Consider the following 15,466-nt stretch of genomic DNA (forward strand, 5'->3'; position numbering starts at 1 on the left):
TTCAGTTTAAAGAACAGCTTCACTTTCAACAACTTTCTTGCTTACTTTGTGTAGATAAAAAGAACAACAGAACTTGAGAAAACAATTCATGTTGAACCGCCGCGGCCTCGCACAGCGAGTCCTCACTTCACAGTCTCCAGAGTCGCTGTTCCTAAACCAGATCATACATACGAGGTAAGCTGAAGCTGCATCCAAGAGGAGCAGCATGCTAATTTTCAATAGCCAGTAGGTCATTCATTCTGAATTTATTTTCCCCCACACTCCAATGTGGTGCTTCCCCAAAAGGAAGAGCTGTGTGCCCCTTGCAATTATTTTTGTTGCCTTGTTTGACTAATAAAGAACACTGCTGTAAACAGACAAAGGAATTGCTAAAATACAATTTGTTCTTACTTCTTATTAAAGTAATCTTATAAACTGTTTGAGAAAGCAGCTTCAGTTCTTAATGACACACAGTGAAATTGTAGATATTTGTCATGCAAGTTATATTTTTTAAACAGCACAAGTATCCCTCTTTAATCTTATTATGTGCATCAGTTCACTCACACACTGCTTTTTTCTTCCTTGCTAATTAATACATGCTAAGCTAATTTTTCAATAGAAAAAATCCAGACTGACTGTATAATATGATATCATCAATTTTTAAATTTATTATTCCATTTTGCTGTTGGACTTCTTTACATAGCATTAAAATTTTCCAGTTATTAATTTTCTCATTCAAGCACACTTTTTCTCTTCATCTGGAATTTAAATATCATTTTCCCCCAAATATGATTAAACACTGTTATAAATATTTTTATGTATTTTTAAAAAGTCTTTTCACTTATAAAAACATTTTGAAATCTCATCAGTTATTTTAATCATTGGAAGTTATATAATTAGTAGTATTCTTTATTGCAGTATTAGACAGACTAGATGGAAATCTAAGGGTTCAAGTGAAGAAACTGAGAGAACATTTCTTGTGCTCCTTAAGAGCTTTCGAAGCTTAAGAGCTTCTTGACCATTTAAAGGTGAAATTCTATTTGAAAAAGAAAATATTTAAATCTTAGATCAAAAATAATACAGGGATATTATATGTTTGGCATTCTGCTACTGCAATCTAAAACTGCTGCTCTTTTTTTACATATGGCTTTTGCGGTGTCAGAACCAAGTAACTAAGGAAGCAACTGCTGCATTTGCAATCTGCTCAAGAAATGCACTCTCTCCTTTGAAAATAAGACAACAATAAAGCTGCAACTCCTTTTCTTCTGTTCCCTAGGTTTCAATAGCTGGAACTGCCATGGCTACTCTGGAGAAAGAGCTATCAGCCACTTCGGCTGCACAAAAGATCACCAAGCCTGTGAAGCCACCTCAGCTAAAGCCTCACGAAGTCAGGCCTAAAGCAGAGCCAGCTGCCCCTCCACAGTTTCCCTTTGGAGAGGCTGCGGAGACGTATAAGAGTCACTATGATGTTGAGACTAAAAAGGAGGCAAGCATTAAAAGTGAAGCAGTGCGGACAGAGCACTTGATGCTGCATAAAGAAGCTGAAGCAAAGGTATGTTTTTAAGCAAATTTCTGTCACTTTGACTGACTTTTATCTTAAAAATATGGAGTAGCCTCATTTTCTTGCTGTCTTCTTATCTCAATTTTCCACTTCTAAAGCAATCTGCTGCCTTTTATTTTTTATTTGTTTTACACAAATCCTTGTTAGGACCTAATATTTACTTACAACATGCAAAGAGTTCATATTACCTGATTTATTTTCTTATTTAAATTATACTTTGTTCATTATTGTCCTCTAAACCACCTAGGTGACAGAAGCTGCCTGGGTTCCTGTACCTGCAGAAATCCCTGCTACACCACCCACCTTAGTCTCAGTAAGTAATTTGTATGTAGTGTAGGGGAGTTACAATAGATTTTCACCCATTCTGTTTTCTAATTTTTATCGCTTAATACTTAACCATTAAAAATTGGCTTTATATAATCATTTTAACTTTGAATTAGATTTACTCAGGCATATAATTTATTTCTGATACAAAGTCTTCTTGATGTTTTTTATGGTAGTGATTCTTCCCATTTATGTCACATAGGTTGATCTACCTGCATAAATATGAACCTACCTTTTCATGTTGTTAATAACAGCAATGTTCAGAGACCCTAAAAGCCAGTTTCAAATACTTCCCTTTGGAAAATGCCTTTTTTTCCCCTGCATTCATTGCTTCACAGAACAGTGTTTTGAACTAGATGTTAAATTTTCCATTCAAACAGGTTTTAGATATTTGAGTATCTGCTTAGTATTGAAAAGGTAAACTGACTGTGATACTTAATTTTTGTCACACAGGGCCTCAAAAATAAGACTGTGACTGAAGGTGAGTCTGTCACTCTGGAGTGCCAAATATCTGGACATCCTCAGCCTACAGTGACGTGGTACAGGGAAGACTACAAAATTGAGAGCTCAATGGACTTCCAGATCACTTTCAAAGCAGGACTTGCTCGCCTTGTGATTCGTGAAGCCTTTGCAGAGGACAGTGGAAGATTTACCTGCACTGCTACCAATAAGGCTGGGAGTGTCAGCACTTCCTGCCACTTACATGTGAAAGGTAAGTATATTTATAGAATCATAGAATTGTTAAAGTTTGAAAATACCTTTGAGGGCATTGATTTCAATCATTAGCCCAAAACTGCCAAGTCCATCTCTAAACCATATCCCTAGGTGCCACATCTACGTGTCTTTTAAATACCTCCAGGGTAGAGAAGGTATTTAAAAGTTGGCCCCAGATGACTCATGGGCAACTTGTTCCTTGCTTTATAACCCGCAACAGCCTTTTTGGTGAAAGGTTTCTTTATATTCAAACTAAACCTCCACTGGTGAAACTCAAGGACAGTCCCGCTTGTCACTGTAGGAAGTTAATAATTTTGTTAAGTGTATATTGCTTGTAATGTATCTTGGACATTTAAAACATATGAACATATGTCTTGAGTTGTGTTCTGGGGTTATTAGGTAAAAGGGATGTCAGAATATGAGGAAAAGGCTGATACCTACATATTCTTTTTATGTTAAGTGAACTCATTGCTTAAGGCCTATTAAGATGTTTTAAAATCCACTTTATAAAATTTGCCTTTTAGTTACTGAAGAAACTGAGACTCGAGAAACCATTTCTGAGAAGACTGTTACAGAAGAGAAACGGTAAAGTTACTTTCTAAACAGACTGCTCCTATTGCAGTCATTACATTCTTGCATTCTGTTTTATGAGAGCTTCAGACATCAGCTCACTCACCTGCACTGAAATCTTGTTTCAGCTATGTGGAGACAAAGGACATTGTAATGGAAGATGTCTCTGCTGCAGCAGAGGAAGTATCGGGAGAACCCATGCCTCCTTTCTTCATAAGAAAACCCATGGTACATAAATTAGTTGAAGGTGGGAGCATAATTTTTGAATGCCAAGTAGGGGGCAACCCAAAGCCACATGTCTACTGGAAAAAAGGCGGAGTTCCTCTCACGACTGGCTACAGGTACTATGAATACAATACCCAAAATCCATCTTAACATAATTTTTATGCATATTTAATTGGCAATGTCATAATTTGATTCCCTCGGTTATGCTGAGCCAAATAACATCCTGATTTCTGTGAAATAAATTTATTTTTAATGTAAAAGTTATAGGCTCATGTCTTAATGCGTGACTTTAAAAGGTCATAAGTTTTAAAATATAAATATTCAAAAGACTATAAAGTAAGATATAGTCATATGTTATACTTATAAAAAATCAAGAAGTGTTGTATTTGTTTTATTCTGTCTGTGCAATGCTTGCATTCACTCTACATAAGTCTTGTCTTGTAGAAAGCAACATACTTTCTAGCTGAGAAAAAAATATTACATTTGTAGCATTCTTGAAATGATATGGTGACCAATACAAGGACACACATTCTGTGTGCACACAAAATACACCATTATATTGTGTCTGATAACTAGACCTCTGATATTTCAGTACTGATGTTTGGAACCTATTTATTTAGTGACAACAAAAAGACCAGTACTATAATTTCAGCATGGTTATTTTTCATATGCTACTTTGTATGCTCATTCATTCAGTGAGAATCGCCTGTAAAAGTTTCTCTTTTTGTGCCTTGTACAAGTTAGGAGTGTGTCTAACTGTAACTAAAAGCAAATTAACTAATAATTAACTAAAAATTATGGAGGTTTTTACTTTTATGTTTTCTATAGATACAAAGTGAGTTACAAAAAAGAAACCGGGGAATGCAAACTTGAAATTTCCATGACTTTTGCCGACGATGCCGGAGAATACACTATTGTTGTTCGTAATAATCTTGGAGAAGCTTCTGCAACGGTCTCCTTACTAGAAGAAGGTACATCTTATATTAAGGAAATGGGAACAGTATTTCTTAAAATTAACTTCCAAATGGCAAAAAATATTTTAAATTGTGCTGCAAATTCTTTGCAGCTTAGTTTATTCGGTTCAAGAAACAGAAAGAGAGATCTAGTGCCTCTGTTTCTGCAAAACAAAATATCAGGCCCTTGAAGTTTGTACTTGTTTTCTCTATTCAGTCCAGTGAAAACCAAAAAATTTATCAAAATTAATTTGTTCTCAATTCTTAGCTGATTACGAAGCCTACATAAAATCGCAACAAGAAATGATGTACCAAACTCAAATGACTGCATACGTACAGGAACCTAAAGTGGCTGAGGTAGCCCCACCCATTTCCTATGGTGACTTTGAAAAAGAGTATGAGAAAGAACAAGCTCTAATTAGAAAGAAAATGGCAAAAGATACAGTGATGGTCAGAAGTTTTGTAGAAGATGAGGTATGTCTATCCCTCCACACTAATTTTGGGTACCAACATTTTACTGTACAAATAATTTATTTGCAAGGTAATTTTTTGACACAGAAAACTAAACTAATGGTCTTGCTTTTCTATATAGGAATTCCATATTTCTTCTTTTGAAGAAAGACTTATCAAGGAAATTGAGCTCAGAATTATTAAGACTACCTTACATGAACTTCTCGAAGAAGATGGAGAGGAGATGATGGTTGATATTTCTGAATCTGAAGCTGTAGAAGCAGGATTCGATTTAAGATTAAAGAACTACAGAACCTTTGAAGGGACAGGAGTTACCTTCCATTGCAAGACCTCTGGATATCCATTGCCAAAGGTACCCCAAATCTTTTTTTTTTGTAAATCATTTGATGCTCTACTTTAAAGGAATCCCTTAACATCTCATTGTCAAATATTCTACATTCTGCATAGGAAACAGTGCCTTTCAAATGAAATTCAGTCTTCTGGTTTGATATTAAGCCAAATTTTCCTTTTGTCCCTTACTAGAATACAGTTAGGTTGGTTAGCCAGTTCAGAGGTAGGCTGGATTTACCAACTAAGTTGATTTTGAGTATCTCTGAGGAAGCCCAGACCAGGCGGGAACACAGCAGCAGTCCAGTCGAGGTTACTTTGCTCTTCATTAAAATGGGCTTTATATCTGTTTCTAGCTCCAAAACTTGTCTTTCAGGTTGCTATGCAAACATCTTACACTAGTCTCACCAATTTCAAGTAAAAATGTTAATGTTTAACACATAGATGGTGGGCTGTGATGTTTTCCAGCTGAAAAATTGCAAGTTGTAGTATCTCATACTTACTAGCCAGTAGTAAGGTCTGAGTGGATCTTAGCTCTCCTTTAGCAGAGCTCACATAGCAGTCTACTGTTGCTTTCCATGCAGGTGGCATGGTACAAGGATGGCAAACGTATAAGACATGGAGAGCGCTACCACATGGAACTTCTGCAAGATGGCAGCGCTACTCTACGTTTACCTGTTGTTTTACCTGAGGATGAAGGAATTTATACTGTCTTTGCCAGTAATATGAAAGGAAATGCCATTTGCTCAGCAAAACTCTATGTTGAGCCAGTTGCACCTACAGCAACTCCAGGTTATATGCCAGGACCCGAAGTTATGAGAAGATATAGGTAGGTACACAGTAATTTAATTTTATGAGACCTCAATCTGCTGAGATAGTCCAAAAACTCATCAGATAGCAGTTAAATAAGCTTATGCTATTGGAGTTTGCACACCTCTAGAAAAGCTCTAAACGCTGTTTTCATGACTCATACAGATTTTTGTGCTAATTTAAATCAGAGAAATGCAAAGGTTGAAATCTGTTTATCTTGTCAGTCCATTGTTATATGACATTGCCATACACGTCTGTCTTATCTCTTCCTTCCAGGTCTATCTCTCCACGGTCTCCAAGCCGGTCTCCTGCCCGCAGCTCTCCTTCTCGTTCTCCTGCCCGGAGATTAGAAGAAACTGATGAAGGGCAACTAGAGAGACTATATAAGCCAGTTTTTGTGCTGAAACCGACATCATTTAAATGTTCACAGGGGCAGACAGCAAGATTTGACTTAAAAGTTGTTGGCAGACCTATGCCAGAGACATATTGGTTCCATAATGGTACATAAGCCTCATTTTTATGAAGAAATAATCTTTTTAAAAGTTTTTTATGTCTCATGGAGACTGTCCTTGATTGCAACTGTTTTCTTTTCATCTGTATCTGCAGGCCAACAAGTCATTAATGACTACACCCATAAAATAGTGATTAAAGAAGATGGTACCCAGTCATTGATCATTGTTCCTGCAATGCCTGAAGACTCTGGAGAATGGGCTGTCATTGCTCAGAACAGGGCAGGCAAAGCTTCAGTCTCAATGACACTGACTGTAGAAGGTATCTTCTGTGCTTTCTATTATATTCTGTATATCATGCTATTTTTAGCAATCTGATGAGTTTCTTATTTAAAATCATGGCTTTTTCATTTCTTCTTAATGTGGTAACTTACATTTTCTCTTCCAGCTAAGGAAGACCTAGTCCGACCACACTTTGTGGAAAGGTTGAGAAATGTCAGCGTGAAGGAGGGCTCTAGACTGGAGATGGCAGTGAAAGCTACTGGTAACCCTAATCCTGACATTGTATGGCTCAAGAACAGTGACATCATTGTGCCTCACAAATATCCCAAAATAAAGTAAGGATTTTTATTATATTTAGATCTATTGAAATTTAAATTTACATTTTGTTTAATTTTATTTAAAATACTTTATATAAGTTAAGTAGTAAATAACCACCATCCTGCAAAATACTTCCTGCAGTTTCACAAAAGGAATTCACTAGGGGCTTTTGCATTGCAGCAAGGATTACAGATATAAATTACCTTGTAGGATTCATTCAATATTTTTCCAGCATATGTTTTCATATAGTTTCTAAAAGCCATCACAGAGATTTACTGAACTTTTCTCTGTCTCTGATTTTGAAGACCTCTGTAGGCAAAACTACCACAGAATATAAGACTGGTTTTTTATTATTCTTCTCTGATTCTTAGGCACTGCCCACCTAAACATGAATAAACATAAACAAAATGTTTATTAACCCCAGAGATTTACCTTTGGAGGCTTTGAACTAATTTGGAAGAAAGGCAAAAATGAATGACAAAGAAAAATAGATTTTTTTTTTTTTTCATATTTCAGGATTGAGGGAACCAAAGGGGCAGCTGCCCTTAAAATTGAATCTACTGCCAGGCAAGATGCTGCATGGTATACTGCTACTGCTATCAATAAAGCTGGGCGGGACACCACCCGCTGCAAAGTAAATGTTGAAGTTGAACACACAGAACCTGAACCAGAAAGGAAATTAATAATTCCAAAAGGAACTTACAAAGCCAAGGAGATTGCAGCACCAGAGTTAGAACCTCTCCATCTGCGTTATGGTCAAGAGCAATGGGAGGAAGGAGATCTCTATGACAAAGAAAAGCAACAGAAACCATTTTTTAAGAAGAAGCTCACATCTTTAAGGCTCAAACAATTTGGACCAGCACACTTTGAATGCAGGCTTACACCAATTGGTGACCCAACCATGGTGGTGGAGTGGTTGCATGACGGCAAACCCCTGGAAGCAGCTAACAGACTCCGCATGATCAATGAGTTTGGGTACTGTAGCCTGGACTATGGGGTAGCCTATTCCAGAGACAGTGGAGTGATCACTTGCAGAGCAACTAACAAATACGGTACAGACCACACATCCGCAACTCTGATCGTGAAGGATGAGAAAAGTCTTGTGGAAGAATCCCAGCTGCCAGAAGGCAAAAGGGGACTCCAGCGAATTGAAGAGTTAGAAAGAATGGCCCACGAGGGTGCTCTACCTGCTGTTGCACTGGACCAAAAGGAAAAGCAAAAACCAGAAATCGTTTTGGTTCCTGAACCTGCAAGAGTCCTTGAAGGCGAAACAGCACGATTCCGCTGCCGTGTGACTGGCTACCCTATGCCCAAGGTCAACTGGTACCTCAATGGACAGCTCATCCGTAAAAGCAAAAGGTTTAGACTCCGTTATGATGGAATCTACTACCTGGATATCGTGGACTGCAAATCATATGACACAGGAGAGGTGAGAGTCACTGCAGAGAATCCAGAAGGCTTTATTGAACATAAGGTGAAACTTGAGATCCAGCAGAGGGAAGACTTCAGATCTGTTCTGCGTCGTGCTCCTGAGCCCAAACATGAACCTGTAGTTACAGAACCTGGGAAACTTCTGTTTGAGGTACAGAAGGTAGACAAACCTGCAGAGGCAACAACCAAAGAAGTGGTGAAGCTGAAAAGGGCTGAAAGAATCACTCATGAAAAGCTTTCAGAGGAATCTGAAGAGCTGCGTTGTAAATTCAAGCGCAGGACAGAAGAGGGCTACTACGAAGCCATTACAGCTGTGGAACTTAAATCTCGCAAAAAAGATGAATCATATGAAGAAATGCTAAAAAAGACAAAAGAAGAACTTCTTCACTGGACCAAAGAGATCCCAGAGGAAGAGAAGAAAGCACTTCCTCCTGAAGGCAAAATCACCATTCCAACATTCAAACCAGAGAAGGTGGAGCTTAGCCCAAGCATGGAGGCTCCCAAGATTCTTGAACGAATTCAAAGCCAGACAGTAGCCCAAGGAACAGATGTACACTTCCGTGTGAGAGTGGTGGGAAAACCTGATCCTGAATGCCAGTGGTTCAAAAATGGTGTTCAGATTGAAAGGACTGATCGTGTGTACTGGTACTGGCCTGAAGATAATGTTTGCGAATTAGTTATCAGAGATGTGACTTCTGATGATTCTGCCAGCATCATGGTGAAAGCAGTAAATATAGCTGGTGAAACTTCTAGCCATGCTTTCCTGTTAGTACAAGGTAATTTCAATTCTTTTACTCATCCTACTGCTCATCATAGTGTGTTAAGTCTGTTTGGTCAGTGCACTGTTGATTGTTATGTATTGTTTTGCAGCCAAGCAGTTAATCAGCTTCACGCAGCAGTTACAAGATGTTGTTGCTAAAGCAAAAGACTCCATGGCAACTTTTGAATGTGAAACATCAGAGCCCTTTGTGAAAGTGAAATGGTTTAAGGATGGAATTGAGATTCATTCTGGAGACAAGTACAGGATGCACTCAGACAGAAAGGCTCACTTTCTTTCCGTATTAACAATTGACATGTCTGATGCTGATGACTACAGCTGTGCACTGGTAGAAGATGAATCTGTAAAAACCACTGCAAAGCTTACTGTTGAAGGTAAGAAGCATACAACTCAGTACCATGACATACTGTTAAAGTGAAATCAGCTTCAGAAAGAAATAAAAGTATTTAAACAGACATCTAACACCCTTAGAGATGTGGAGCTGCTTTCATACTTTTGGAATCCAGTATGAAAGTCTAGAGATGTATTTATGTAAAACGGTTACACTATATATCTATATCCATTCCCTTAGGCTCATTTAATACCTTTTTTTTTTCTTCAGGAGAATCTAATCAAGCTTGTTTACAAATGTAATTATTTGCCTTTAGGTGCTGCAATTGAGTTTATTAAAGAACTTGAGGATGTTGAAGCGCCAGAATCCTTCTCAGCTGAACTTGAATGTGAGGTTTTCCCAGAAGATGCAGAGGGGAAATGGTATCATGGTGATGTTGAGCTCACTTCTAGTCTTAAACATGTGATTGCATCCCGCCGTGGTCGCCAGACCCTCACTATTAAAGATATTAATAAAGATGATCAAGGAGAATATAGTTATGTTGTTGATGGAAAAAGGACTCAATGCAAACTGAAGATGAAGCGTAAGCATTTCTTACATTGTCTATATACTATCATTTTTCTATTTTATAGCATGTACTATAGCTGTATCATTGTTTCCCAGAAAGCTTTAATGTTCAATATTCTGCCTCTTATAAGTATTCATTAACTTCATTTAATTCCACAGCTCGTCCCATGGCAATTCTTCAAGGACTAACTGACCAAAGAGTCTGTGAGGGAGATATTGTGCAACTTGAAGTCAAAGTCTCCCTAGAAAATGCAGAGGGTGTCTGGATGAAAGATGGCCAAGAAATTCAGTCAAGTGACCGTATTCATATTGTGCTGGATAAACAATCACATATGTTGCTCATAGAAGATGCCACAAAGGAAGATAGTGGAACTTACTCTTTTAGTGTTCCTGACCTTGAGCTGTCAACCACTGGACAGATCACAGTTTACAGTAAGTCACTATGATGATTTTGAAGGTGTGTTTGATTTTTGGCTCCTTTAGGATTACTTTTTAAAGACATAGTTTTTCTCATTATGAATATTTTTGTAACTTGGCAGGTGTGGAAATAGTGGTGCCTCTAGAAGATCTTCATGTAATTGAAGGAACAAAAGCCATTCTTGAATGTAAAGTTTCAGCACCTGATGTGTCCTCCTCAAAATGGTACCTAAATGATAATCAAATAAAACCTGATGAACGTGTGCAAGCTGTATGTAAAGGTGCCAAACAGAGGCTGGTGCTCACCAGAACCCATGCATCAGATGCAGGACGCTATAAGCTAATGGTTGGCAAAGTGGAAACAAGCTGCAATGTCACAGTTGAAGGTTGGTGTTTCCTAAGAAGCACAGTTCTTTGTGAAATGATTTCTTTGAAAACAAAACTAGTGGAAACAACTAATAAATTTATGATTTGTTATTTTTATAGAAATTGAGATTATTAGAGGTCTTCATGACATCACCTGCACTGAAACACAGAATGTGTCCTTTGAGGTCGAGCTCTCCCATTCAGGGATTGATGTAATTTGGCATTTCAAAGGCCAACCCATACAGGCTGGTCCTAAATATAAAATTGAAGCACGTGGCAAAATATACAAATTGACAGTGGTGAAGATGATGAAAGATGATGAAGGAGAATATGTCTTTTATGCTGGAGAGAAGAAAACGTCTGGGAAGCTTATAGTAGCAGGTTAGTAGGGTTAAAGTCCAAGGTTTTTATTTCACTGTGATTTAGAAAGTACCCAAAGGACTTGGAGCAATAGTGATCTTCCAGTGGGAGTTTGTCTTTAATTTATCCTTTTTTTATGTTCTCCTTGCCTTTCCCCTTATCTTTTGTGATTAGTATAATTTGAATCCTCAAATCTGCTGTGTTAATATATTTTGCTAGATCAGAAGAACAGTATGAAATGCTGTATTATGCTTTTGATGTAATGACTGTAAGAAAGATGTTTTGTCTTGTGCATTCTCAGTATACCTGTGCTGATGATAAAATAAAAGATAATAACTAGGATGGAAATAAGAAACATATTTTTGTAATGTTCAGGTCATATTCTACTCCTGATTTTTCCCAGAGCTCAGAATGACTATGGCCATGCTGCAAATTAGGGCAAAGAATTCCAGCATCTACTTTTCATTTCTGTTTGAAGGAAAGCTGAACAGCAACACAACAAAAGAACACGCTTTTTCTTCCCAACAGGCGGTGCCATTTCAAAGCCTCTCAGTGACCTGACTGTGGCTGAGTCCCAGACAGCTGTTTTTGAATGTGAGGTGGCAAATCCTGAATCAGAGGGCCAGTGGCTACAAAATGGTAGACCATTAGCTACAACAGATCAGTACCGTGCTGAATCTGATGGTGTGAAAAGAAGGCTTGTTATCCCTGCAACCAAACTGGAGGATGTGGGGGAATACAGCTATGAAATAGCAAGCTCAAAGACATCTGCCAAACTGAAGGTTGAAGGTCAGTATTTTCTATAGTTAACTGATGTCTTTGAGACTTATTCTAGCATCGCTCACTCTATCTTGGACCAGTACTTAAGACACAAGTAAAATAAAATAAATCAAATAAAAAACCCCAAACAAACAAAACCCTGAGCCTATCCAATAACAACAATGACAAAAAGTAAACAAGCAAATTCCCAACCAACCAACTAACAAAACAGACAAATAAAACTCCAAAAACTCCAGAAACTAGATATTTCTCATGGATACTACAAGTAAATCTTCCTTACTGTGTTCCCAGCACACTACTTTGCTGGAAAGTGTACAAACTACTATATACATAAAATGAAGCAGGATTATTCAGTTTTATTAAAATTCAATTTTAGGCTTTAATTTTGATCTATTTTGTCAAGGGTTTTTTTCTATTTTCTTCCTCTTTTTTTCTAGCTGTTAAGATCAAGAAAACCCTAAAGAACTTAACTGTGACAGAATCACAGGAGGCAGTTTTCAGTGTAGAACTGACCCACCCTGATGTGAAAGGAGCTCTATGGATTAAAAATGGTGTTGAACTTGAATCAAGTGACAAATATGAAATTACAGTGAAAGGAACTGTTCACACACTGAGAATCAAACACTGTGTTGTCACTGATGAGTCTGTTTACAGCTTTAAACTTGGAAAAATAGGAGCAAATGCCAGACTTCATGTGGAAAGTAAGCCATTCTGGTTTGAATATTTGCTTTAATGTGTGTTTTGAATTCATATCATACACAATGCTCAATATTGCTAACTTTTTTCCTCAAGCTGTCAAGATCATCAAAAAGCCAAAGGATGTGACTGCTTTGGAAAATGCTGTTGTCTCATTTGAACTGAGTGTTTCCCATGATACTGTACCAGTCCGCTGGTTCCATAAAAATATTGAGCTTAAACAAAGTGATAAATACAAGATGATCTCTCAAAGGAAAGTTCACAAGCTTATGCTGCACAACATATCTCCTGATGATGCTGGGGAATACACAGCTCTTGTTGGGCAAATTGAATGCAAAGCAAAACTGTTTGTGGAAAGTAAGTATTGTAAGAAAGTAGTTATATGAATTGTTACACCAACACTGAGCAACTTGACACTTCATTGCCTGTTACCCTTGGTTTTTTGCAGTCTTCCAAACATACTAACCTTTAGAAAATTCTCTCTTTTTTCCCCATAATTTTAGGCATACACATCACAAAGACCATGAAAAGTATTGAGATCCCTGAGACCAAAACTGCCTCTTTTGAATGTGAAGTTTCTCATTTCAATGTGCCAGCTGTCTGGCTGAAAAATGGTGTGGAGATTGAAATGAGTGAAAAGTTCAAAATAGTTGTCCAAGGGAAACTCCATCAGCTCAATATAATGAACACAAGCAGTGAAGACTCTGCGGAATACACTTTTGTCTGTGGAAATGATAGAGTCAGCGCAACCCTGACTGTAAAACGTATGTAAAAATTAAATTAACCAGAATATTTTACAGTTACCAGTAATAAGTTTGTGTTAACACATGGACTTAATGATATTCTGACAAAACCAGCAGACTGTAGAGTTGTTTTTAAACAACACTAAATAGCCACAACAGCATGTTTTAAAAGAGATTTAGAAGTGGTGAACTTGGAAGTCAGATCCTGTGTTCTTATCTTTAGGCCAATATGCCTAAATGCCAGGTCACCATGGGAGACTGAATTTGGATTCCTATGTCATTCAGTAGTTGCGGGTCATGTAATTGTAATACTGATTCTGAACACAAAATGTATGTTTTCATATTTCCAAAATCTTCTTAAAGACGTTGAAGCATCTCTAATCTGGTTAACATGCATTTAAAATAAAGTAAAACAGAATGGAAAAAAAGCAAACCATGTCCATTCCTTTCCTTTTAGCCATCCTAATTACCTCCATGCTAAAAGACATCAATGCCGAAGAGAAAGATACAATAACCTTTGAAGTTACTGTTAATTATGAAGGCATCTCATATAAATGGTTAAAGAATGGAGTAGAAATAAAATCGACTGATAAATGCCAGATACGAACAAAGAAGCTTACACACTCCCTCTCCATAAGGAATGTGCATTTTGGTGATGCAGCAGAATATACTTTTGTTGCTGGAAAAGCAGCTTCATCAGCCACTTTATATGTGGAAGGTATTTTCTCTCTTGATTTGTATGTTTAGCGATTTCTCGGGCTTAGATATCATCACAGCACTCATTCTACTTTCTTCTGCCCTAGCTCGTCACATTGAGTTTAGGAAGCATATTAAAGACATCAAAGTGGTGGAGAAGAAGAGGGCTATTTTTGAATGTGAAGTTTCAGAACCTGACATTCAGGTCCAGTGGATGAAGGATGGGCAAGAACTCCAGATTGGTGATAGGTAAATTATTGCTTGTACACCATATTGACTGTTGGAGTGTGTTTTCCCTCAGGAAATATCTATCTCACTTTCTTTTCTGATGTGCTCAGGATGAAAATTCAGAGAGAGAAATACGTCCATCGTCTCATCATTGCTTCCACAAAGATGTCTGATGCTGGTCAGTACACTGTAGTAGCAGGTGGAAACACATCCAGTGCCAATTTGATTGTGGAAGGTCGTGACATCCGCATCAGAAGTGCCCAGAAAGATATTCAGGTAAGGCCTATACAGATGAATAAATATTTCATAGCTTTGTGACTCAAAGAATAATGCAAGGGAAGAGAAACAATATCTAACCAGAAAGAGTCATAGCACAAAAATCTGTAATCATAAGGTCAGAACCTTCACCTAAGAAACTGGAGAGTGAGACCAGAGGAAAAACCAATATTACTTCTATTATTTATTCTTTTACAAAGGTCATTGAGAGACAAAGAGCTGAAATTGAATTTGAAGTCAATGAAGATGACATTGAACCACAGTGGTACAAGGATGGTATTGAGATCAACTTCCAGTATGAGGAAAGATACAAGTATGTGGTGGAAAGGAGAGTCCATCGAATGAGCATCTTTGAAACCACTTACTCTGACGCTGGAGAATATACTTTTGTTGCGGGACGGAATAGGAGTTCTGTTATTCTCTATGTGAATGGTATGTGGCCCCACAACTAATGTTTTGACTGTATTTATTACTCAGTGGTTTTCTGATTCTTATATGGCTTCTCTGGAATTCTAACTCTTCAAAGAAAAAAAAAAAATCAAAGATAATTTGGAACACTGCTGAATTCCTCATGTACATAGATGTTTCTTGCCCTATTGAAGTAGCTGGCTAGTGGATGAAAATATCATAGCAGTTCTTTTCCTATGGTATTTACTTAGGCCAGAAAATTCTTGAGTCTAAATAAAACGACTTTGTTCAAATGGAAAAATATGCCTTTCCAGAGTGATCAACCTAACAATTCTTGGAAACATTTTGCCAGAAACACTTACACTAACACAGCTAATTATGTTAAGGCAGTTGCTGCTAAATCATT

General features: G+C 37.5%; 1 protein-coding gene across 1 annotated transcript in view; it reads left to right on the top strand.

The window, feature by feature from the left end:
* TTN (titin) overlaps positions 1-15,466 on the top strand; it is a 238,152-nt gene that overhangs the window by 15,801 nt on the left and 206,885 nt on the right. The window contains exons 13-39 of the mRNA XM_059476507.1: positions 55-174; positions 1,256-1,531; positions 1,788-1,853; positions 2,318-2,576; positions 3,103-3,163; positions 3,277-3,489; positions 4,202-4,344; positions 4,595-4,800; positions 4,919-5,149; positions 5,709-5,953; positions 6,211-6,434; positions 6,541-6,705; positions 6,832-7,000; positions 7,500-9,190; positions 9,285-9,566; positions 9,840-10,106; positions 10,250-10,522; positions 10,630-10,893; positions 10,994-11,254; positions 11,762-12,022; positions 12,451-12,714; positions 12,806-13,066; positions 13,213-13,473; positions 13,910-14,170; positions 14,256-14,397; positions 14,487-14,652; positions 14,853-15,084. Of these exons, the coding sequence (XP_059332490.1) occupies positions 55-174; positions 1,256-1,531; positions 1,788-1,853; positions 2,318-2,576; positions 3,103-3,163; positions 3,277-3,489; positions 4,202-4,344; positions 4,595-4,800; positions 4,919-5,149; positions 5,709-5,953; positions 6,211-6,434; positions 6,541-6,705; positions 6,832-7,000; positions 7,500-9,190; positions 9,285-9,566; positions 9,840-10,106; positions 10,250-10,522; positions 10,630-10,893; positions 10,994-11,254; positions 11,762-12,022; positions 12,451-12,714; positions 12,806-13,066; positions 13,213-13,473; positions 13,910-14,170; positions 14,256-14,397; positions 14,487-14,652; positions 14,853-15,084 (7,264 nt within the window). The remainder of the gene's footprint in view (positions 1-54; positions 175-1,255; positions 1,532-1,787; positions 1,854-2,317; positions 2,577-3,102; positions 3,164-3,276; positions 3,490-4,201; positions 4,345-4,594; positions 4,801-4,918; positions 5,150-5,708; positions 5,954-6,210; positions 6,435-6,540; positions 6,706-6,831; positions 7,001-7,499; positions 9,191-9,284; positions 9,567-9,839; positions 10,107-10,249; positions 10,523-10,629; positions 10,894-10,993; positions 11,255-11,761; positions 12,023-12,450; positions 12,715-12,805; positions 13,067-13,212; positions 13,474-13,909; positions 14,171-14,255; positions 14,398-14,486; positions 14,653-14,852; positions 15,085-15,466) is intronic.

This window comes from Ammospiza nelsoni, chromosome 7 (genome assembly GCF_027579445.1).
Source record: "Ammospiza nelsoni isolate bAmmNel1 chromosome 7, bAmmNel1.pri, whole genome shotgun sequence".
Lineage (NCBI taxonomy): Eukaryota > Metazoa > Chordata > Aves > Passeriformes > Passerellidae > Ammospiza > Ammospiza nelsoni.